The sequence below is a fragment of the Vitis riparia genome, chromosome 5 (assembly GCF_004353265.1).
Source record: "Vitis riparia cultivar Riparia Gloire de Montpellier isolate 1030 chromosome 5, EGFV_Vit.rip_1.0, whole genome shotgun sequence".
Taxonomy (NCBI): Eukaryota; Viridiplantae; Streptophyta; class Magnoliopsida; order Vitales; family Vitaceae; genus Vitis; species Vitis riparia.
This window is the reverse complement of record NC_048435.1, coordinates 21,033,124-21,060,089: the sequence shown is the minus strand read 5'-3', so window position 1 is coordinate 21,060,089 and position 26,966 is coordinate 21,033,124. Positions and strand designations below refer to the sequence as shown.

General features: G+C 30.2%; 2 protein-coding genes across 2 annotated transcripts in view; both read left to right on the top strand.

The window, feature by feature from the left end:
- LOC117914002 (ankyrin-3-like) overlaps nucleotides 1–26,966 on the top strand; it is a 66,639-nt gene that overhangs the window by 14,961 nt on the left and 24,712 nt on the right. The gene's annotated exons all lie outside the window — the stretch shown is intronic.
- On the top strand, nucleotides 21,825–24,045 carry LOC117914003 (ankyrin repeat-containing protein At5g02620-like). Its single transcript, XM_034829152.1, has 3 exons — nucleotides 21,825–22,495; nucleotides 22,663–23,207; nucleotides 23,358–24,045. The coding sequence occupies exons 1-3, from the start codon at nucleotides 21,853–21,855 to the stop codon at nucleotides 23,943–23,945; spliced, it is 1,776 nt and encodes a 591-aa protein (XP_034685043.1). The 5' UTR covers nucleotides 21,825–21,852; the 3' UTR covers nucleotides 23,946–24,045.

Sequence of the window (26,966 nt, the reverse complement as noted above, 5' to 3'; positions counted from 1 at the left end):
TATAAATAAATTTTTAATTACATTTTTTAACTTTAAAAAATATTTAATATCTTCCTTAATTCTAGTTTTATTTTTGTTTTTAAAAATATAAAATAGAAAAATATATTGTTGATTATAAATAATAAAAAGAAAAAAAATTAATTATTTTTTCATTATCAGTTTTAACCACTTTTTAATCTTTATATGTGAGATATCAAGTTTCTTGATTTCTTTTGTATACATTGATTAACTAATTAAATGTTAAAGTCTCTCTTATTATTTATTAGAGACTGCAAGTAACATGTTTAGCGGTGTCTAAGGGTTATTCTCATACCTTCCACATAAGTAACTTGACCCCTAAATTCGGCCCATTCTTAGTTGATAGACTAAGAAAGAATTGCAATTAAAATTTGCAAAATCTCAAGATCAAATTGTGGATATTTTAACCAAGTCTCTCAAGTTTGATGATTTTTTAGAGTTGAGGATGTTACTTAGAGTCACAAATCAAGTTTAAGGGGGTATGTTGAAAAGTAAACTTGAATTAGGAGCTTTCTAAATATTAAAATTAAATTTAGTTTCTAAAAGGTTAAAGGAGAATATTATATTTTGAGTAGTTGTTCTAATTACTAGTTTATATTTTTGAGTTGTTAAGTCCTAGAAGGTTTCTATATGTTAGAATTAGGAGTTTCTATTTTGTTTAGTGTGAGTAGTTATAAATAGGAGATTATGTAATGTATGACAAAAAGAGAGTGATAGAAGATAATAAATTTTTAATTTTCCTAAATTTATCTTCCTTTGTAAACATGTGTGTTTCTTTCTATCAACCCCATTACTCCAACCAAATTGGTATTAACGCTTCTGCATATCCAACAAGGTGACTTGGTGGAAAAGATCATAGATGAGTCTCACACTTTACCAACTCACACTGGCATCATGAGTAGAACGACTTTCCATGTTGTTGTTATTCGAAATAACAAAGATAGTGTGATGATTCCTTGAACCAAGATTCCTATGTGGTTAATTTACTTGTTATGTAATGTGTTATATATATAGATAATGATCACTTTGCATTTATGTGTGTGTACGCCAAGTTCATGACTTGATATGTATTGTCGCCCCATTGCATTATAAGCTTAAGTTTTTGGGTAAAATCTATAGCTTAAAATGATGTCAGATCTTGCTTTAGTAACGAGATTTCATGATCTTTACCAAAAGGGAGAGATAAATAAAAAAAAATGAAGAAATATGTATTCATTTTTTTTTTTTTTGACACAAGTGATCTTTAGCAAAGATATTTTTGGTGATATCCTTGGAGGAAGCCATATTCAAAACATTTTTCTTCACTAAGGAATGGTTGGAAATAAAGTTAATTAGCTAGTCTGAATGTGAGAGAAAAATGAATCAATTAACACTTCAAAAATAAATAATAATTAGTAATGTCCACCAAATAGACCAATCAAATAGAAAAGAGGAAGAAAAATGGACTAATTCAAAGCATTTTTTGGTGATATCCTTGGAGGAGGACATATTCAAAGAATATTTCTTCACTAAGGAATGGATTGAAATCAAGTTGAAAAGAACATTGAATTACAACCAATGTTGTGCATAAAATATTATTGAATATAGACATAAGCTATAAAAAATATCTATGATTGTGAACCTAAGTTGAAAAGGACTACTTATCTCCAAAAAAACAATTGTTGTTAAAAAAACAATTATTATGTCATGATATATTTCCCCACTTGTTGTTTTAGTTTATATGATAAAGCTTCGAGGATATTAATACATACATCTTCACAAATGCGGTAGGGCCAATACATACATCTTGACAAAGGTGATAGGGCCTTAAGATACTTATTCCACCTTTGACATGGTAGATACTCAGTCTTCATACATTAATATTTGATATTGATTTATATTATATATTACCAAAAAATTACAACCAATATTGGACATAAAATATCTTTTAATATAGAAATAAGTTATACAAAAATATCTATGATTGTGAACCTATGTTGAAATGGACTACTCATCTCCAAAAAAAACAATTGTTGTCAAAAAAACAATTGTTATGTTATGATATATTTCCACTTATTGTTTAATTTGTATGATAAAGTTTTGAGAATATTAACACATACATCTTGACAAAGGTGGTAGGGCCAACACATATATCTTGATAAAGGTGATATGGCCTTAAGATACTTCTACCACTTTGATATGGTGGATACCCGGTCTTTATCACAATTAGTAGATTTTTTTAATGATTTTTCAGTAGGTTTCCATGATTTTTCCAATGGTTACGCTAGAGATATTGATGGTTTTGATTTAATAAAAAAAAGATATGAGTGAATTTCGAGTTTTAAAATAACATTGAATAAATTAGGAATGAAAAACAAATCGATACCTTTACTTTTGTTTAATCATTAAAATATATATATATATATATATATCTTAATAAAATATTTTCAAATATAAACATAAGCTATACAAAATATCTATGATTGTGAATCTAAGTTGAAAGGGACTACTCATCTCCAAAACAACAATCTTTGATAGAGAAACAATTGTCGTGTTATGATATATTTCCACTTACTATTTTAATTTGTATGATAAAGCTTCAAGGATATTAACACATACGTCTTAACAAATATGGTAGGGCCAACACATATATCTTGACAAAGGTAATAGGGCCTTGTGATTCTTCTACCACTTTGATATGGTAGATACCTGGTCTTTATCAACATTACTATTTGACATTGATTCATGTTTGAAATGCCACTAGTTGGGTCCCCTTACAATGGAAATCAAATTAATTAGTTAATCCAAATATGAGAGAAAAGTGGACCAATTACTACTTAATAAATAAATAATTAATAATTAGTGAAATCCATTGAATAGAACAATCAAATAAAAAAGAGAAAGAAAATACCAAAAAAGAGAAAGGAGAAGAAATATGTATTTATACATCTATTTGTACTATCTTTAAAAGTAGATTGTATAAATAAATTTTTAATTACATTTTTTAATTTTAAAAAATATTTATTATCTTCCCTAATTCTAGTTTTATTTTTGTTTCTAAAAATAGAACAAATATATTGATGATTATACAATAATAAAAAGGAAAATATAGAAAATGATTTTTAAAAAAATTGTCATAAGATAAGCTATTTTTCAAAATGAATTTAAAGTCTTTTCAATATTTAAAAAAAAAAAAATTGTTAAGTATTGTAACAAATAATTAAAATTATCAAGAATACTTAAGAAATTATTGCATTACATGAGAATGAATTAAGAAAACTTTTTTTCAATTGATAATTTTTTTTTAAAATTATTTTGAAAGACTATTTTTTGAGAATTATTTTCAAGACATGTCTAAGTGATTTGTTTAAGAACAATATTTTGTTCTTAATAAGAAAAACATTTTTCAATTTCCAAAACACCTTTAATAGGTTTTGGACCGAAAATAATTTTCTTTTTTTAAAATTTATTTTGAATATAATATCAATTTTAAGAAGAAATTTAAGATATGTATATATATATATTGTGTTCTTTTTTGTAGAATGCTTGAATAATTGAAAATTAGAGAATAGGTTGAAAACGCTGTACAATGTATAACAGGGTAAGAAAACCATTTTTCAAAGCGCTTTTCTTCATCATTTTCCACAAGCATCTCCTATTGGTGTTGCCCAAAGTTGTCTATCCATTTTGTAGTGACTTCACAATCCCATCAAAAAAATCTGATCAAGTAATTGATTAAAAACGGGAACTGTCAGAAAAGATAGAAAGAGAAAAATATATATGTGCAAACAACTTTTCCTTCCCACATATGCTCTAAATAAAATATCTTTCATCCGTGGACAAAAACCCTTCCACATATGCTCTTACATAAAATATCTTTCAATCATGGACAAAAGCTTGAAAGGAATTGTTCACAAAATATAAATATATATAGATAGATGGATAGATAGAATGTAAAGAGTTGATTATTACCAATGTTTTAAAAATCGGATCGGTCACATTTCCGGTCTGATTCACTCTATTGAATCGCTTGGCTATTGGACCGGACATGAACCGCCTGAACCGGCGGTCAGACCGGTGACCCGGTCAAACCGGACGGTTCCAAACGAACCGAATAGTTCAAATTAGCCCCACATTTTGCAAGAAGGGCCCATTGAATTTAATTGATTTGTACCAAGGCCCATGCTGGGTCTTCTCTTATGACAAAGCCCACACACCCAACCCAACCACATTTTGGACTGAGTCTTGAGCCTATTAATCGTGGTCATTCCTATGCCCTGAGGATGCCTTTTTATAGGAGTCATTTGCATCCTGATTCCTCTCATTTTCCGATGTGGGATTGCTAACATTATCAATGAAAAAATTATATAACAAATATCCACCATGAGAGCTTGAACCTGGGACCTCCGGTACACTACCCTCCCTAAAAGCCACTCGGCTATATGCATTTAGTTATCTATCATGCCAAACTAAATAATATATTTTAGATTTTAAAATTTTTTATAATATTAAATAAAAATAATATAATATTTTTAAAAATTATAAAATTAGTTTAAAGTTTCAAATATGTTCACATTTAAATATTATACATATTTCATCTAATAAAATTTAAAATTTTAATTTGATAATATCAAAGATATAAAATAATATTATGGATTTTTAATTTATTCATATATATTTTAAATTTTTTATAATTATTTTTAATTTTAATAATATATATAAAAAAATTGCATATTTATGACGTCACCGGTTCGACCGCGGTTCAACCACCGGTCCGACCGGTGAACCGTGAACCGGTAACTTTTCCGGTTCGATGACCGGTCCGGTTCTAAAAACATTGATTATTACTTTGTTCCTCCAACACCAATAATGGATCTGTCCAGCTCCCACCAAATTACAGAATCGCAGAACCTTAACTTGGAAACATTTTCAAGCCAAACTGAGATGTCGAAACAGATTGCAGCTGATGGCCAAACTGATATCACCCACATGGATGCTGCCTTGTACAAGGCTTTGTATGAAGGTGATATCAGTATCCTCCAGGGAAAGTACTCAGAAGCTCATCTTCAACTCCAACGAACCCCAAAACAGAACACTGTCCTCCATATTGCAGCTCAATTCGGTCAGTTGGAATGCGTAAACTGGATCCTTCACTTTCATTCATGTTCATCTCTCCTGCGGCATCCCAATCTGAAGCTTGACTCACCACTTCACCTTTCAGCCAGGGAAGGGCATTGGGGGGTCGTGAAAGCTCTGATTGATGCTGCAAAAGAACTTCAAGAGATGGAAAGTGAGGTTGGAGCAGATCAGGCCATGATGAGGATGGAAAATAAGGAGAAAGACACAGCCTTGCATGAGGCAGTGCGGTATCATCACTCAAAAGTGGTGAAGTTATTGATTGAGGCAGACCCCCAGTTCATCTATGGTGCTAACAGTACAGGATACACTCCTCTTTACATGGCTGCCGAGAGAGAATATGGGGACTTGGTGGAAATAATCATAGACACCAGCCCTTCATCAGATCACAAAGGCATCGAGGGTAGAACAGCTTTGCATGCTGCTGTACTCTGCCGTCACCAAGGTAGTGCATATAAGGGCCTATAGTAATGCATTAGGTTATTCATTTCATAATTAATTTTCTTTAATATTCCTTGACCTCTCTTTCTTCATTTATTTATTTGATCAGCAATGACAAAGAAGATACTAGGATGGAAGCCAATGCTAATCAACGAAGTGGATGAAAATGGGTGGTCTCCGCTTCATTGTGCTGCATACATGCGTGACGCTGCAATTACCAAGCAATTGCTGGACAGATCACCAGACAAGTCTGTAATCTACCTTGGAATAAAAAACAGCAACAGAACAGCCCTTCACATTGCAAGTTACAATGGCTGTATGGACATAGTAAAGTTGCTGCTGTCACACGCTCCAGATTGTTGTGAGCAGGTTGATGAGAATGGCAATAATGTTTTTCACTTTGCCATGATGAAGAAGCACCCTTCTCATTTTGGTAGTGAGCTACTAATAAAGGATGGATTAAGAGTGAGAGGACTTGTAAATGAGAAAGATGCTCAAGGAGACACACCCCTCCACCTGCTTGCTTCTTTCGGAGTTAATGATGTAGATTTCATATTGGACAAAACGGTGGATAAGATGGAACGGAACAAAGAAAAGTTAAACTTTTCTGACAACCTTTTTTCTTCCCGGAATAAATTTTCATGGGGCACGGTAAGGCTTTTTAACTAAATTTTCTATTACTTTATCCCATTTGTCAATCATCCATTTATTTGATCTTCTCATGCATTATATATATAATTTTCTGTTTTTCTCTAATAGGAATTTTACTCAAATTTCAGCTCTCTGCATTAGAATATCCGCAGTTATATCACCTATATGAGAGAAGTAAGGAATATCTTAGACGGCCTTTTAGACCGGCCAGTTCGCAGCAGGCACAAGTAGATGACCGATTTGAAGGATTTAAGAAATATTTAAGACTGCCTTTTAGACCTTCCAGTTTGCAGCACGTCGTCAGAAAGGATGACAGCAAATATGGTGGCAAAATAAATGACGATGATAAGGAGGAGGAAGACAAAATCATCTCTTCCGTGAAAAAGGCAAGTGAATCCCATTTGATAGTGGCAACACTTACGGCAACAGTAACCTTTGCGGCAGGCTTCACCTTGCCTGGTGGTTACAGCGACACAGATGGGATGGCAATCTTAACAAAGAAAGCATCTTTCAAAGCATTTGTTGTGTCGGATACCATAGCCCTGACGTTCTCGGTAAGTGCCGTATTCATATTTTTTAGTATGGCAGCGCAACATGCACTGTTTTATGACCTCAATATGAGGACGTGGCTACACTTGTTTTTTTATGCCTCTTATCTCACCCTGTTTGGGATGGGAGCAATGGTGGTAGCATTCACGACGGGGCTGTATGCTGTGCTGCCACATTCCTTTGGATTCCCAATTCTCACTTTTCATTGCATCTTCAGCAGCCTCTTCTATCTCTATGCTGCATATGTTGGACTTGAGAGCATGCGTCTTGGGCGGTGGAAACAAAAAATATGTGAATAAATACTTTGTTTTCATTCTTAGAAATAAATTTGATAATTTTAATTCTTTTATTTGGATGCATATAGAAATATAAGATAAAAATGATAATTTATTTCCATTTTAATTCTAAGTAAAAATGGGAATTCAAACGAAAAAATAAACAAAATTTTCAAAGATATTCTTTCTCATGGTTTAAAATAATTTTTTTTTTATATTTATTTTAAAAAATTCTCACATTCAACATAGTTTGAAATAATTTTTTATTTTCATTTAAAAGAAAATCCTTGAGATTTTTTTTTTAAAAAAAATTGCTAAATGATAAAAACCTATTTAGGCATGTGATTTAAAAACAAAATTGTTTTTAAAGATTTATACCATTATTTAGTTATTATTCTTTATTTTAAAAGTAAAATAGAGAAATGAATTTCAAATGTAGTGAGACTTTGTATTAATTTATTAATAAGTTTAATGATTTTAAAAAATAATTTAAAACTTGATATATATAATGACATAATTAATGTTTTAGATTCTTTAACAAATCTTGTAATTTTTAATAATAATTTGAAATTCAAAAAACTAATTAATTAATTATAGATTAAATAAAATAATTTAGAATGTTATATTTGTAATTGATTATAAATGTATGCATAAAATGAAAATTTTGGCTCATTTACACCTTAAAAAAATTAAATTTTATTTGTTTTTATATTCATTCAAAATAGAATATTATTAGAAATGATTAATTTTGAATAATTTTTCTTTATTTTTAACAAAATAAATTAATTTTGCTTTTATAAGATCTCAATATCCATATTCCTTCCTTGGTTTACCTAATTACTAACGGCGTTTAATAAAAGGCTATTATGAGATGATCATTCTTTTGACCAATGCTTGAAAAACACGCTTACAATGGGTCCAGTGTTGAGACTCCTGCACCTGAAGCTTCCTTTTGAGGTGTAGACGAATGCTTCTAACAAAACTTGTTTTTATTTTTAATAAAATATGAATTAAATTTAATTTGCATTATATAAATTAAATTTATAATTTGTGCTTTTTACAAAATTAAAATAAAAAATTATTTTTAAAATAACTTATCTAAAAAAGTCTTAGTTTTTTAATTTTTGAAAAATATTTTTAAGAAGAACTTGCACTAAAGAATCAAAATACCTATTAGTTTGAATGAATTGAAATCTCATTTATAAGTGAGATTTCATTTCCATTGAAATCACTTTTGATTTCATTCTCATCATCATTTATAAATTATCCATATGGGAATGAAGGAGAAGAAATAAGATGTTGATTCGCAATCTTCATTTTCACAGTAGCAAACACACCCTATAATTCCCAACTGTCCTGAAGGATGCAGCATCCAAGGAGTGGAACCAGGTTTTCACGCTTAACCTTTCCAACTATCCCCATTTCAGATAAGAATTCCCAGTCACCATGCAAACGCCTTCTGTTCATCCCTCTGGCAGTGAGGCTCTATAATTATACTGTACCAAACCCACCCTCACCAATAACATAAGTCTTGCTGAAGTTGTCAGTCACTGATAAGACATCTAAAGGTTCCATCCGCAGCAAAGAGCGCTCAAATGTTGCAAAGTTAATGCTAGTTGTCCCTTTTATCTTCTTGCCCAGCAGCTCATCAGTGGATTATGACTCAACTACTGCCACCAGCTTGCCCTTTTCCTTGTCGACAACTACAGTTTTTTGCCTCAGCATCCTCCGTCTGAGAAGATGAAAGTGGTACAACAGCTCAAACAGAGGCTTGGCAGCTTCGGTCATCGCCCTCACAGCTGTGTAGCCCTGCCAAGAAGAGATAAAGGTAGGAGTGCTGAGCACTGTTGGTCCTTCATGCAAATCTCTGGTGCATAGTCATTGAAGGTTTCTCACAATGTTTTTAGCATGGAAACTTGTCACTGAACAAAAAAAAATTATTATAATTCACAATTCAATTATTCACTCGTGGTCAAATCGTGATCAAACTAGTAACATTATAAATATATAATTTATATGCTATTAATATTAAAAATAATAATTTTTAAAATATATATAAATAAATTAAAAACTAATAATTTTTATTTTTATTTTTGATGTTATCAATTATAAATATAAATATATTAATATTTTAAACTTTATTAAATGGAATATATATAATATTTAAATGTGAATATATTAAAAATGAAAGAAAATTTTAACTAATTTTATAATTTCAAAAAATATTATATTATTTTTATTTAATATTATAAATTATTTTAGAAACACATATAGATTTTTTTATTTGCTAAACTTAGTATAAAAAAATGTGCTATGAGCCCATGGCCAAGTGGTGCTCTGTGATGCTTGCGCAGTTGAGGTTTAGGGTTCAAATGCTTGCGGTGGATCCTACAAAGAAAATAGGGGAAAGGCTGGGCTGGAATTGAGAACCTGTCCAGGCTTATTGGGCTTTTACTTGGGCCCCTATGAAAGAGAGGAGAGGAAGGTTGGACTGTTTGGATGAAAGAAAATAGGGGGAAGGCTGGGCTGGAATTGAGTCGTGCGGTTCATGAAGAACCGCCCGGTTCAGTTGGTTCACTCTGTTTGTGGTCAGTTCAACCACCCAGAAGGAGAGGACCAAACCGGACCAGTCAAAGGTCGGCGGTTGGACCGGTCAAAGAACTTCAGTACAGGCCCTCCTAAACCTGAAATCTCTTGATGAACGCTACCAGAAAGCTTGCACTCTGCCTCTGCAGTTAAGTTTGGTAGGCCTGAAATCTCATGATGCACGTTACTAGAAAGCTTACACTCTGCTTTGTTCTTTGTGAAACTCATTTTTCTCATACCTGACATATACTAATTTTTCTAACTTCATGTTAGTCGATTCCCAACCAGCAAACTCCAAAAGTGCTATCCTAATGAAAAACTACAATCTCTGCAAACTTTGGTAAAAAAAATTCTTTGGATCATACAATTGCAACAAGGTAATTGTTTTTCAACGTAAGGGTTGAATTTAGATTAGAATAAGATAATAACAATTTCATTAATTAAAGAATTTTATATATGGATGGGAAAAGAAATTTTACTATGCCTTGCGGCTAATTGTTTTCAACATAATTTATAAAATAATTGCAATGTTATTAGATAATGAAAGTAAAAAACATATGGTCTTATTTGATAATTGTTTTCGAGAATAGGTTTTTTTTAAAAAAAAAAACAAAAAAAAGGAAAATATATTTGACTACTAGAAAATTGTTCTATGTTTTTAAAAACAAAAAATATGGTGCTTTTAAATAATATATTTTAATTGTTTTTATTTATTTTTTTGTGAATATTTTAAAAAATAATTATATAAATAAATAAAATGATTAAATATAAAAAATTATTTTTAAAATATATTTAAAAACATTAAAATAGATTAAAAATATTTCAAATTTTCAAACAAATTTTTATTCTATAAGACATCGAATAACAATTTTCAAAAATTGTTTTAAAAAGTTATTTTTAAAAACAATTACAACTTTTATTTTAGCCCTTTCCTAAGTTTCATGCCCTTATTCTTAATCATCACTTAAATTTATTTGATGTACATTTTAATGTAGATTACTTTTAAGAGATGGACAATTATGATTCCATACCTATATTTAAATTAAAAATTGAAAAAAAAAAAGAAAAAGAAAGAATAAGAACATAAACATGAATGAAGAAAAATTAAAACATAAATGGAAAGAAACCAACTGTTTCCACATTTCAATTTACAAAATTAACACGCGAAAACTCTCCACATCTTGTTTTCTACAATTAAACCAACAGCATGTATGTCTTGCTTGTCGACATTAAAAGTCATTGAAATCCATTGAAGAAATCATAAAAAATATAACATATAATAATTATAAAAATTAATATTGTATTTATTATTTTTAACACAATTAGCAAAAATAATTTTCTATTTATAATTTTTAAGAACAATGACGCTACCAAATATATTTAATATTTATGAAAATAAAAGACATAATTAGAATAATGCTTATATTTTTTTGGGTAAAATTCAATGAACTTCTTTGATCATACAAGGGATTCTTAAGAATTGAATATGTGACCAAATATTTCTTTGCACTGTTCATGCATATGGATCCATCCAATGAGATGGGAAATTGTCATTAGCTTAACGTTTTGGCCTGCAGGCTATAAGAAGTATCAACTTCTCCCAAGGTTGAACTAAGAGCCACCCATTCCATTAAACAATTGGTCAACTTGTTTCCCATCAGAAAGGAGACTGCTCATCAAACAACAATGGCCGATTCCACTACTTCCAGCCTTAACTTGAGTAGAGAGTCCAATCAGGTTGGAGCTGAAGATGATAGGGAAATCCAGATCACCAACCAGGCTGCAGCTGAAGATGGTGTAAAGTTTTAGATCAAAACAAAATGAAACACCTCATTGATATATGTGTTATGTATGATACCTATTATATATAAATCTCTAAAACTTTAACAATTAATTTAAAATTTAACAAAGTATGTAATTACATTATTGTACACATATGCAAGGTATTAAACTTGAAGAAGAAGTAGTATTTAGTTTTGCAAACTTAATATTAATCATATGTATTTCGACCAAATAGAAATTTCACATATAATGCATACAAGAGATATTTATTTTAGGAAAATTTACTAAAACCATTTATATTTTAAGTACTCACAAAAATCCTTGTAATCAAAACAAAAACAAATGAATATTTAAATTAACTTTTAGATTTGGAAATTTCATAAAAGATGGCTAAGATCCTATGGCCCTAATTGTCTTCTTTCACACGAACAACACCTAATAGTCTTCTTTCACCCAAACACCACCTTAGACTAAAATTGATGAACTTGAAAATAAGAATTTCGGAAAATGGAGTCCAACTTTTGTAAAACTTGAACCAACGAGTCTATCAACTATATATATACTTGGAAAATTGATAACTAAGTCAACTGGTGACTAAAAGAGCATCAACTTAGTCTCAACCTCTATTAGTTCCAAATTTGTGTAAAATAGCACATTTTAAAACACACTTATTTTCCCAATTTTTTGCCAAATAATCCAAGTTCCAGAAATTATTGAACTATCCATATTTACTCAATGACAAGTCTAAAAATTTATAAAAATAATTTAGAAGTCTATACTAGCCAAAATTGAATCAAGTTGAATTGGATTCTTTAGTTTCTTTTCAAATATACCAAAATTTATTAAAAATAACTGCAGGTAAAGATTCGTAATGAAAACATTTAGAAAATATAGGCCTGGTTGGTGTTTTTAAAACTTGTGGAGGAAAATAGTTTTTAAGAATAGTTTTTTATATTTTTAAAAGTAAAATTATATTTGAAAACTGAATTTTAAAAAATAGTTTTATTCTTAAAAACCTAAAAAATATATTTGGTTAAGTTAAGAAAAAAAATGTTTTAGAATAAATAAAATAAAAAAACATGTTTAAAAGTTGGTTTTTTTTTAATTGAATTTTTTTCATAATTCCTCTCCATTAATGAAAAAAGGATACAAATAAAAAAACAATTCAACAATAGATAATAATAATTGGTTTTTTTTTTTAAAGTAGAGTATTTTCTTTAACCAATTGATATTATAAATATATAAATAATTTTTACATTCACACTTTATAAAAAATAAAAATGTTTCATTTTGAAAATTTTATGCATCATTTTTAATTTTTTCAAAGAAAGAATTACTTTATAAGTATTTTTAAATATGTTTGATTTCAATAATTGATAAATTATATGATCAAAATGTCATAAATTGGTAAATATCAATTATTGGATTTTATGAAGATAAAATTTATGATATCAAATAGTAATGCATTATACTTAGAAATAGATGATGTATTTTTTCTATTTTAAATGTAATTAATAATATAAAAAATTAATTAATAATGATATATTTATGATAATTTTTGTTTAAAAATATTTATAATTTTATTTAAAATTAAATTTTATTTTGTATTTAATAATTATGTAAAAGATAAAAAAAATTAAAAGGAAATCAAACTAATTTATTTATAAACATTTATTAATTTTCACTATTTTACTTATTTTACTATATATATATATATATATATATATATATATATATATATTTATATTTATTGGGACTGAAACCATGTTCTCATTTCTCTCCTTCTTCTGTTTTCCTTTGTTTCTCTTCCTCTCCTATTCTCTATTTCTCTTTCTTTCCTATCTCCCTTTCTCTTTCAATATCCAAATTTTTATATACGTCGGTTTAACTATTTCTCTTTTCTAAGATCAAAACATTACTCACTGACATCAAAATCCATATTGTGGTTGTTGTAAAGATTCCTGGTTAGGGTTTCAATTTTTGTTTTAATTTTTCTATTCTTTTTTATTTTTTGCATTCTTGGTTTTTTGTGTTATTGTTTATGTTTTATTTGGTTTCAGGGAAACCCTAGAATTTATGGAGGTTTTGGCTTTGAAATGCATCCGAAAAATCATATGGGGATAAATCCTAAAATATCCGAAAAATATTGAAATGGAAATGACCAAAAAATAAAAAAATTGTCGATAATGTTAAGTTTTTGTTTGAATTTTTGTTAGACTGATTTTTTTATTTTGCCCATTTTCTGATTTTTTTTTTCTCATAGTGTAAAGAATTTTCCTTCATAGTGAAGAGATGAGAACACCCAAGAACACTGATTGAAAATATGAAGAAAATTTTATTTTTTTTCTTCTTAGAATAGTGGCGAAAAACACCATTTTTTTGTTTTCTGAAAATCAGGCTTTAGAAAACACAGAGAACACATGGGAACAAAAACCACTCTCCTTATCAAACATGTTTTGTTCTAAAAAACAGAAAACTTTTTTTGAAACAACTAACCAAACATGCCCATATTTTCTAAAATTTTTAGAAAAAAATATTTTCTAATCCTGGGTTTATTTTTTATTTATAAAAATAAGAAGAAAAATATTTGATAGTATGACAAAAAGAAAAAACAATTTTTTTTTGGATAATTTTTCAATTTTTACGTTTACTTGTGAGTATGAAATTTAATTTATATAAATTATTTTTTTGTTAAATAAATCTTTATTTCTCTAATCTTTACAAGCTATCCTTATCATGCCAAAAAGAAAAAGAAAATCCTATTTGGACAAACAACTTTGAAAATACGGACTTGAGATTTGAAGGAGCCACAAAACACTTCCACCAAAACAATTATGTTGCCCCATTGTACCTCCACTGACTCTTTTGAACTCTTAGAATATAGCTAGTAGAGTTTGAACATAGATACATCTACCACCTTCACCGAACCTCGTTTAACTTTTGTTTTTAAAAATAAGATTTTTTGATTTTTTTTTTTTTGTAATTATATTACAATTAGATTTTTTTAATGATTTTTTATTAGATTTGATGGTTTTTCCGGTTTTTGCACAAGAGACAATGCTGTGGATTTGGTAAAATCTAATAAGATTTGAGTGAATTGTGTGTTTTAAAATCATGTTATATATATCTTTGAATGTGAACCTAGGTGTTTGCACAAGAGACAATGATGTGGATTTGGTAAAATCTAATAAGATTTGAGTGAATTGTGTGTTTTAAAATCATGTTATATATATATATATATATATCTTTGAATGTGAACCTAAGTCGAAAGGGACGTACTACTCATCTACAGAAAAATAATTGTGCTATTATGATATATTTTTATCTCCTATTTTAATTTGAATGACAAAACTTGTAGGATATTAATACTTACATCTTGATAATGGTGGGGTTTTAAGATATTTCTACCATTTTGATATGGTATATACCTAGTCTTTATCGATATTAATATTTGAGATTGATTTATGTTTGAAATTTCACTTACTAATTAATTGGGTCCATTAAGGAATGTGAACCTAAGTTAAAAGGTACTATTCATCTCTTGAAAAACAATTGTTCTATTATGATATACTTCCAACTCTTGCTTTAATTTGAATGACAAAGTTTGGAGGATATTAAGTATTAACACATACATCTTGATAGAGGTGGTAGGTTTTTAAGATACTTCTACCATTGTCTTTATTAACATTTTTTAGATTAATTTATATTTGATATATATATATATATTAATGGTGATATTTTTAAATATATATACACCCATAATTTGACAAATATAATTAAAATTTGTTAAAAATTGATATATTTTTAATTTATTTAATATTTATGTAATAAAGGAAAATAAGTGAAATAACTTTTGAAGAAACATATACAAATAATTTATTGGCTTTAAATCTTTTTTTTTTTTTTTGTCACTTTTTCTTTCCTTTTATCTTTCTTTCCTATTTTTTTCCCCTCACATTTTCTATCAAGTTTCCAAAGAACCAAACATAACCGTAGAGATCCACTAAGGCTTTGGGTCAATGTTTAAACAAAAGGAAACATATGGCTCCATTAGCACATTAAAAACAATGGGAAACAAAAAGGAAAGAAAGAAAAGTGTTATTTAAATTCAATAATTTCTTTTTTCTAATTTAATTTACTCTCCTAGAAGGATGAAAATATCGGTAATTACGATATATCGGTACTTCAATTTTATGGATATATCGAAGATATATCGACGGATATTTTGGAAAAAAATATTGATAAGCCTAAAATAGATCAAAATTTATAAAAATATAAGAAAAACTTCATAAAAATGTAATTAGAAGTATAATGATATTTTAAAGTTATTTTATTAAATAATTTGATATATGTATAATATGATTTATCACATTTGATAATAATATCGTATGCATCGATAAAATATGAATTTTATAAGTGTACATTTATTATTAAATTATATCAAATATTATTTTATAATAATATCATAATATTTAATCATAATATATATAATTTTAAAATATATTTAATATTAAATTTATGATTCATTTAATTTAATTATATTAAATGATATAAAATAAATGATAATATATCTATAATTTTTATAATTTTTTTTATAATAATTATAATTAATTTGTTTTCAAAAATATTCTTTTGTCCATACTTTTAATATATATATATACACACACGTTTGGTTAAAATTAACAAAGGGGAATGGAGGTTTTATATATGGGCAAAATAGGGAATGGAGCCCGGGTAGGAGACTGGCTGGGGAAGGGAAGCTTGGGTAGACTGATAGGCCTGGGCAGAGGAGCAAGTGGAACCGTGGAGGTCTCATATATAGGCAAAGTGGGGAATGGAGCCCGAGCAGGAGACTGGCTGGGGAAAGGGAGCCTGGGCAGAGGGTAGGCCTGGGCAGGGGAGGGTGTTTTCTTTTTGCAGAAATATCGGCGATTTTTTTTGTGACAACAGATTAATGAAAAAAAATCGGCGATTTATCACCTCCAACCGATATATCGGCGATTTTTTGGTGATATGTCGAAACCTTTCGATATATCCCGACATTTTCTTCCCTGCTCTCTTGTGTGAAATTTATACTTTTACTTATATCTTAATTTATAAGTCCCGAATTTTATTTTTTTTAATTGTTATAATATTTGTCAAATCCCAAGACCCACTCCAAGGGCATACCGATCATTTCACACTTCAAACCTGAATGCTTAAAGTGTAATCTGACCCAAACAATCATATTGTAATTGGAAGTAACCAATTACCAAATACCTATTCGGAGTAATGGAACAAAATTTTAAAATCTTCAAACGTAATTTTAAAACTAAGCATCCATCAACCAAAATCCATTATCCAAATAGATTGCAAACTCAAACAAATCAAGTGCTAACAAATTTTCATAATCTCCAAATCTCAACTTCAAACTATCATAAAAAAAATTTGTAAGTTCAAATCTAAATAGCTTCCAAAAACCAAATAATCCAAATCAACATAAACTTATAAGCTAAGAATGTCCAAAAATAACATCCTAAGCAAAATCCTAATGAGGACCATTCCCTGACCTAGCCATCACTCCTCGCCCGAACTAAAGGTACCTGAAAAAAATTATTAACAAAGGGGAATGAGTTCAAAGCCTAATAAGGAACATTAATGCAGTCCATAGATCAAATATTTCAAGTTCACTTGCAAAATAGGAGATATTATAACTAATTATTTTCATAAACTTTTGAGTCAGTTTTGTCAATACATTCAAAACTTTTATTTGTACACTTTCATTTCTGATTCAAACATTTTCATGTCAAATTCAGTCAAAACATTCAAATAATTTATTTACTCTGATCATCAAACATCAAATGGTGCCCAGTTATGTGAGACTTTTCAAATAGGTGGCTAACCTCAAATTGTTCATTTAAGGTGGACGGAACCAAACACAACTAGTACTAGTAACTTCTAACCAAATCCCTAGAGGCTGGGGTCCAAATCAATTACATTCTCCACCAAGAAATATAAAGGTCAACTATTATATCTCGTTGACAAGGGCCAAACAAACTAGAGTCAAACACTTATTTCAATTATTCAAATTTGCAAAACATAATATCTCCACATTGCTCTGTTGCAAATAAAATATGGTTTTAACATACTTTTCATGCAAAACGTATTTGATCCATGCATAAAACGAATAATAACTCAAAATGTTTCCAAATGATGTATATAAAAATTTGTTTCTAAAAAAATAATAACTGCATTAATTTCCTTTACCTCAAAAGAAGTCCTAAAAAACTTTGGAAAAAAATAATCCTGAAAATCTACTCTTCACATAACAAAATATAAGAGAAATAACCATTATTATTTATCTAAAATTATAGGTTTGACAATCCTAAAATTTTAGATATTCAAATTAATGTTTTATTATTATTATTATTATGAAAGATAATTTAATCTATTCCTATTTTAGAAAATTTAATAAATTTCTAATTCATATAAAACTTAAATTTTATTTTCAATTTATTTCTTGAGACACAACATAATTTAATTAAATTGTAATTTATTTCACTAATTAAATTCTATGCTATTTATTACCTTACACCCATCATTAATATAATTATAATACCAAAAACTTCACTTTCTTTTATTTATAAATTATATTTTCTCACTTTCAAGTTTTTTTTTTCACGAAACATAGCTTATACACAACAACTCTCCATCATTGCCAATATAATATATATGTATATATATTAACCACCCAATACCATTCGTACACATCTTCTTTTATTAAATAATACAATACCCATCAAAGTCTAATAACACAAAACCCTGCCATTATTAAATAATGCAGTACTCAGTACTCAAGTACCTATCAAAGTCTAATAATACGAAGTCCTGCTACTATTAAATATTACATATCCAAGTATCCATCAAAGCCTAATAATAGAGTATGTGAAAATCCACCAACTAAGTTTCAACTATGAAATCCTTACAAAAAAAAAAAAATGGATGCACAGTTCCCACATGCATGCAACCAGTGCACACACATTTTTTTTTTTTTTCACCAACCTTCTATTTTCTAGTGCACATGCTTTCTTTTTTTTTTTTTGTTAAATCAAATTGTATTTTTCTAATCCCTTAAGCCACAATTAACAATATATTTATTTATTATTATTTAAAAATAAATAAATAAATTAACCCTAATCTAAATCGAAATCTTCCTAAGAATCTTTTTTTTTTCATCTAAACAAACTTTAGATCTCCCAAATTCCAACAATAAATCAAAATCTAAAATTTTCACTATTTTGATATTAAAATGAATTAAAAAAATAATAATAAACTAACCCTAATCTAGATTTGGGTTTTCCAAAAAATATCTAATGTGCTTAAAATTAACTAATGAATATAAAATATTAATTTAAGGGTTAGAATCTTACCTATAGAGATATGTTCTTCAAACCCTGAAATCTGACTGTAATCTTACGCTCTCAGGAACTCTCTGCGAACAGGAATGCAATTCAGAAAAGAACAGGAAGAACAAAATTCTAATTTATACATAGGGTATTTATTCTTAAAATTACTTTTTCACCTCTCTTTCATTTTATTAAATTAATTAATTAATTAATTTAATATTATTATTAATAATATTTTCCTAAAAAGAAACTTGGGCATTACAATATTAATCCTACACTATCCTTAAATATTGAATAATTTTTTAAGTTTTTTCATGTGTAAAAAATGGATGGAAAACATATCATCAACACAAAAAATTTGAACATATTCCAACCTATGACATAAAATTTTATACTAATGCTACCTGTTTTTCGGATGAGTTTTTCATCAATTCCTAAGGAAAATCCTAATGGAAGAGCTAATATGACATTTAAGAATTGGCTAGAGATGATATCACTTGAAAAGAAAAAAAGAAAACACTAGAGGCTACATTGAAAGACCGACCGATTTTCGTAATCTACTTAATTAGGTTAAAAAAATTTGGAACTTCTTCCCATTCTTTTTCCTTAAGTTTCTTTATGTTGGAAGGAATATTTATATTTGAGTTGAAGTTAACTTAAAAGCGTTTGATGCCAAGTTGTGTAACTATTTCCTACTCATTTTTTTATCCAAATGTCAATACTAAAGGACAAATTTTTTCACTTCGTCCCCACAAAAAGTGAAAGAGAAACACAAAATTACAAATATTCTGCTTTAGCCCCCACAAAAAAGAAAACATAAAAAAATAATTAAAAAAGAAAATTCAACAACCGAAAAATATTCCATTTTGTTCACAAAAAAAGAAAGAAAATAAAGTAAAGTCTGTAATGGACAAATATTATGTTTCATCCCCTACAAAAAGAGAGAAAAATAAGCATTGAAAGAGGTGAAAGAAAAAAAATTAAAAGAGAAAATTTAGTAACCGACAAATATTTCACTTCATCCCTATAAAAAGAAAAAAGAGAAAAAAGAAAAGGAAAAAGAAAAAATTCAATAATGACAAATATTAGGCTTCATCCCCCACCAAAAGTGAAAAAAAAAAAAAGAATAATTAAAAGAGAAAATTCTAACAAACAAATATTCCACCTATCCCTAAAAAAAAAAAGAAAAAGAAAAAAAAAATCAATAATGGACAAATATTACGCTTCATCCCACCAAAAGAAAAATAAAAAGAATAATTAAAAGAGAAAATTCTAACAAACAAATATTCCACTTGTCTCTAATAAAAGAAAAGGAAAGTAGTGGACAAATATTACACTTCATCCCACCAAAAGAGAAATAAAAAGAATAATTAAAAGAGAAAATTCTAACAAACAAATATTCCACTTGTCTCTAATAAAAGAAAAGGAAAGTAATGGACAAATATTACACTTCATCCCCCACCAAAAGGGGAAAAAAAAGAATAATTAAAAGAGAAAACTCAGTACCAGACAAGTACTACACTTGATCCCCACGGAAAGAAAAAGAAAAAAGAAAAATATCACTAAATAAACAACGAACAAAGAAACATGGACTTTTGAGCCAAACAAGTCTCCTTGGTACCAAGCTTTACAAAGAAAAACTAAGAAATTAAATTGTGTTTTCATATACACATTTGAAAAAAATCATATAACAATCCCAATTTAAAATTTTCAAATTGAATATATTTATCTAAAAATAATTCAGATTTTACATACTTTTTAGTAAATAGGTACTATTTTTAATAATATTAGTAATACCTTTGACTACCCTAAATGTTATCTTGACTTTAGAGTGCATAAAAATTGAATTACTTTTAACGGATTTTCATCTTGTGATATTGTTAAATATGATTATGGAAGCACACTTTTTTCCAAAAAATAGATGAATTAGGTTATAAATATATTTGATTGATAAATTAATCATGTAAACGTATATAATACCTAACTTAACTTAATTATTAAATAGAAAGACCTAATTATTAAATAAGTTAAATGGATCATATGATGTGTTACTTATTTAATAAATAGATAGTATTTTGATTTATATTTTTAACACGATTATTATTCATGTTAGATACAATTTAAAATAACACAAACACAACCCACAAGAACAAATTATTATCCCTAGTATTTTGTGTTATTTTGAAAGATGGCCTGATAAAATGGCTGATAATATGGTTGAAATTGCTTTAAACCACTAGAATTGTCGTTGGTGGTAAAAGCAGCTTAAATAATCGCTAAATAGGATGGAGTAATTTTTGTTAACAAGAAGTTAATAAATACTCCAAATTCAATTTCAACAAAATGCCCACTCCAAGTGTATTATCTCAATTAAAGAACTACTCCAAAATGCAATTCGAATAAGATCGTGTATACCCTGATACAATTCTAATAAAAACACGTAATGTCTACTCTAGGCAAAAAATCGGTAATTATTATTATTATTTTGGCGAATAAGAAGCTTAATATATATATGATCAAAATAGCTACTAGATTTCATTTTCACATTGTCATAAAAGTCAAGATATCAATTCTTGCCCACTAATAATCCTAACCAACTTAGATCAGTGTGAAACTTTTGACTCGAAGATTAGGTTTTTTACCAATACTAAAATGAAATCTGAATTTTAGTACCAAGCATAAGCTTAAATCTCTCTAGCTAAAGAGTTATGCCACAGTGAGCTTATTCTCTATCGTATATGATGCAGTAGAATCGGGTGAGACACGTACAATTAAGCCTAATCTCTAGGCTCTATCCAGACACGGAGTGCAGGAGGAGTGCAGGAGTGCAAGAGTGCAAGGAAAAAGGAAAAAGAAGAAAACGTTAAAAATAAATTTGGGTTTAGTAAAATTGTAGCGATGGACAAACAACTTTTCTATGCGCTATATATAGAATCTGAAGAGTTGATTATTACTTTGCTCCTCCAACGCCAATAGTGAATCAGTCCAGCTCCAACTAAATTACAGAATCGCAGAACCTTAACTTGGAAACCTTTTCAAGCCAAACTGAGATGTCGAACCAGACTGCAGCTGATGGCCAAACTGAGATCACCCACATGGATGCTGATTTGTACGAGGCTTTGTATAAAGGTGATATCAGTATCCTCGAGAGAAAGTACTCAGAAGCTCATCTTCCATTCCAACAAACCCCAAAAAGGAACACTGGCCTCCACATTGCAGCCCAGTTCGGTCAGCTGGCATGCGTAGAGTGGATCCTTCACTTTCATTCATGTTCACCTCTACTGCAGCAGCCCAATCTGAAAGGCGACACTCCACTTCACCTTGCTGCGAGAGAAGGCCATGGGGCGGTTGTGAAAGCTCTCCTTGACGCCGCAAAAGCACTTCACCAAGAGATCGAAAGTGGGGTTGGAACAGACAAGGCGATGTTGAGGATGACCAATAAGGAGAAAGACACAGCCTTGCATGAGGCGGTGCGGTATCATCATTCAGAGATTGTGGTGTCATTGATTGAGGAAGACCCTGAGTTTATCTACGGTGCAAATATTACAGGCTACACTCCTCTTTACATGGCTGCCGAGAGAGGATATGGAGACTTGGTGTGTATAATTATAGACAAAACTCGCGCTTCACCATCTCACAGTGGCATAATGGGTAGAACGGCTTTGCATGCTGCTGTAATTCGTGAGGACCAAGGTAACACATATGCAGATCCTTTCCTTGAATCTTGCTTCCTACATGGTTAGTTACTCATGCAATATATTGTTAGAGATCATGATCACCTCTAGGGGTCATGCTTTACTAGAGTGAATTTCTTAAATTTTTTTCTCTGCTGTTTTTTTGTTGGTTCATTTGTTTATCAGACATGATAGCGAAGTTATTGGAATGGAAGCCAGATCTAACAAAAGAAGTTGATGAAAATGGGTGGTCTCCCCTTCACTGTGCTGCATACTTGGGTTATACTAAAATTGCGGAGCAAATACTAGACAAATCATCAGATAAGTCTGTAACTTACCTTGCAATCAAAGATACCAAGAAAACAGCACTACACTTTGCAGCTAACCGCCACCATAGAGAGACAGTAAAGCTTCTGCTCTCACACTCTCCAGATTGTTGCGAGCAGGTTGATGATCAAGGAAATAATTTTCTTCACTTTGCCGCAATGAGCAAACAGCCTTTTGCTATTGATGATTTGTTCCCGAATGACAATAAGTTAAGAGTGAGAGGACTTGTAAATGAGAAGGATGCTAAAGGAGACACACCCCTCCACCTGCTTTCTTCTTGCCAATGTTATAATCCAGTTTTCTCAATGGACAATGCAGTGGATAAAATGGCACTCAACGACGATAAGTTAACTGCCCTAGACATTCTTTCAAGGGCTAACATTAAGTCGGGACAAATGTTCGGGGTAAGGCTCCTAACTTAATATTTTGATTAGTTTATCAATGTTTAATCATCCATTTTCCTTTGTTGTGAGGGAAGGTGGGAAATGTTAAAATGAAGTGCCGAAGGACAAAATAGTGACAACAATTTTCTCTGTTTTTTAATCAAATTTCAGGGGAAACTGAAAAAACAAATGAAGGAATGGGGGAAAGTTGTTGTCGGACCCTTCAGTTGGCAAGAGGCCATCAATAAAGACAATGGTAGTAGTAGTAAAAACAAAGACGTCAGAGAAGACGAAAGCATGGCTTTCACAAAGATACTAGGTGAAACCCATTTGATAGTGGCAACACTTGTAGCAACTGTATCCTGTGCAGCGGGTTTCACCTTGCCCGGTGGTTACAATGACAGTGATGGCATGGCAAAATTAACAAAGCAAGGAGCTTTTAAAGCATTTATTGTGACGGACACATTAGCCATGATGCTCTCTGTATCTGCTGTGTTCGTTTATTTTGTTATGTCGTTGCTTAAGGACGAGGACACCCTTGCAAAACAATTACTACTCCTGGGCACTTGTCTCACTAAGTCTAGTGTGGTACTAATGGTGCTTGCATTCATGACGGGCCTATACGCTGTGTTACCATCTTCCTCTGCGCTTGGGCTCGTTGTTTGTACCTCCGGGTACTTGTTTGTCATTATCGTTGTCTTTACCTTACGTTATGATTTTAGGAAGATAAAAACAGATCTCAAAATTATCCTCAAATGACCTTATGTTTGCAATTGCAATTGGGCAAGGGGCAGATCTTGTACCGCATGCTTTGTAATTTATTATTATTATAATTTGTCTTTTTAACTTTTTATCAGGATGTGCTAATTCATCTATTTGCAATGGGTAAGATCTCATTTTCTTTATGGGAGTGAAATTATTAATTTACGTGAAAGATATAAAAAAATTGAACTTTATTAAAACGTTTGAATTAATTAAGAAACAAATTAAAGATATAAAAAAAAGAACAAATAAATAAAAATGAAAACGCAGGCCATGGGTGGTGACTATACCAACTAAAAACTGCAGGATCAATATGTCATTTGCAACGTGTACTACAAGCTTCGAGACAGCCTCAATCTCTCCCTCTCCATATATATATATATATGAGGCCCAAAGGGTAAAAGAGATTGGACTTATGGCTTCCAAAACCAAACCAGAGAGGATCAAGGCTTGGCCTATGAGGGTGATGGCTATTGCCATTGTAAGGTTCATGTTAGAATGAATCTTTTTGGCCACATCTATATCACTATGTATCCTTGTGGAAATAGAGGTCTCTGACATGCTTCATTCCGAGGCTCCACCTGTCCAATTATTCATAATTACCAGATTCTCCTCATTATTAAAAAGAAAAAAAGAAATGAAAAATATGCCTCCCGACTTTGGTCTGCGCCGGTTTTCCACCGACTCTGTCACCAGTGCTATGTGTAAGCGATCCTCCGCTCCGTTCATAGAACGACATTGTTTTCATGGAATGATGTCGAAAGAGGGGGCAACCCACATGGTGTTATGGTGGGGGTTTGTCCTACGCAATCAAAGGGGTGGGGACGGACGACTGAACAAGGTTTTAAAGGGAAGTGGGCCCTACCATTGCTGCCCTTTTCCCCGTCGGATTCCAAACTCATCTTGCTTTTGCTTAACCAGGTCGATCTACCAAGCCTGCACATTTGGGAGTTGGGCTCAGCCTTGGCCTTTCAAAATCCATATTACAGCATTCACACTTGGAACAGGCCTGGCCCGCCCTAATTACGACCCAATTACATTGGGCCCCATGCCTAACCCATCTACAAATTTCATCCTCCGCCAGGCCTTGATGCGAGCCACTATTGTTGTAGAAAATATGTAGTATGGGTTTAGATATTATCCCTAAACTAAGAACAGATTAGTCTAATTTTGTAACTTTTACAGACTGCTCTTATCTATGTCAGAAAGAAAGAGAAAATCCAAATCGTATTTGGACAGAGAACTTTTCTTTATGCTAAGAAAAAAATCTTAAAATTATCTTTTACACCTTTACTTTAATTTCATAGATTAATACTCATACAAAATAAGGGTCTCCAACGGGCCGGGCCGGGCCGCTCGACCTGGAGGAGTAAGGCCCATGGCCCAGTCCGGGGAGGGCCACTGAGCCCGTTGAATGGTCAACGAGCCGGGCCGGGCTGGGCCCTTCGTATATCTAAGGCCCGCGGCCCAGCCCGTGGGCCCTCAAGCTGGGCGGGTTGGCGGGCTGCCCGCGTGGGCCGGATGGCGGGCTGCCCAGCGGGCCGGATGGAGGGCTAGCCGGCTGGGCGGGCCGGCTGAGCTAGCCCTCTTTTGTGTAAATATTTTGCATTAGTTATATATATATTAGAAATATTGTATGATTTTTGAAAAAAATAAAAGTGAGCTGGTTGTTCAATGGTCATGTGACTGTTGAACATGTCTGCCACTCATAATTCAATATTATGATCGTTGAACGGTCTTGAAATTAAAAAAAAATTAAATCCTAATATTTAAATCCCTATAAATATTAAATACCCTCAATTTTTTTCTATTCTCTCAACTCTTAAGCTCTCCCCATTCCACAATATTTCTTATTATTGCATTTTGTCTCAAATTATTCAATATTATTGGTGGTGAAAAACAAGCATTGGTGGTTCAAAGAGTTCAAATTTGAAGGAATTTCTGCTTCGGTTCTCCAATTTAGTAACATACTTCACCTTTACTTTTATTTATTTGTTACATTTTAATTTTACATTTATTATTTTTAGCATAATATTTTATCAATAATTTTAATTATGACAAGTGGTTATTGTTCTTTATCTAATGCATGTGATAGCAAAAAATTTACTTCAAATATATGGAATTTTTTTTATAGAATAGAAATAAATTTAGAAAATAATAAAAAAGAAATAAAATCAAAATGTAAAATTTGTAACAAACTTCTTAGTGGTGGCTCAAATGCAGGTACAAGTCATTTAAAAAGGCATTATGAAAATTGTAAAACTAAAAATAATGTAGATATTAGAAATTATATGCAATTAGGTAAAGATGAAAATGGAAATTTAAAAACATTTTCTTATGATGAATCTTATTGTCGTGAAGAAATGATTGGTTATATAATAACAGCAGAACAACCTTTCAATTTCATGGAAACTCATGATTTTACGGGAACAATGCAACGAGCTGTTAATCCTCAGTTTCAAGGCTGCTCTGGAAATACAGTTAAAAGAACTCTTATAAAAAATTTTGAAACACAAAAAGAAAATTTTAAATTTTTTTTTGCAAATTTTGAAGGAAGAATTTGTTTAACATCTGATATTTGGACATCTTTAACTCACAGTGGTTTTTTATGTATGACTGCTTATTATATTGATAATGAATGAAAATTAAATAAAAGAATTATTTCATTTAAAATAATAAATGCTCCACATAATGGTAAAAATATAGCATCTTTAATAAATGATGAAATTATAGATTTTGGCATTCGTGATAAAATATTTACAATAACATTAGATAATGCTTTTAATAATGATGCAGCAGTATCTAGATTAAAACGATATTGGGAAATAAAAGAAGATCAATGTAAAATATTTCATGTGCGTTGTTGTGCACATATTTTAAATTTAATTGTAAAAGATGGATTAAAACACATTGATGATACATTATAAAAAATTAGAGGCATTGCTGCGGGTCTTAATAGTTCTCAAGCAAAACATGAATTATTTTTTTATTGTTGCAAAATGTTAAATATGAAAAAAA

Bases quoted from the DNA above. Each gene is read 5' to 3' on its own strand.
- LOC117914003 (XM_034829152.1), top strand. From the start codon at position 21,853: ATGTCGAACCAGACTGCAGCTGATGGCCAAACTGAGATCACCCACATG. The intron at 22,496-22,662 runs GTAACACATATG...TTTGTTTATCAG, and splicing joins TGTAATTCGTGAGGACCAAG to ACATGATAGCGAAGTTATTG. The intron at 23,208-23,357 runs GTAAGGCTCCTA...ATCAAATTTCAG, and splicing joins AGTCGGGACAAATGTTCGGG to GGGAAACTGAAAAAACAAAT.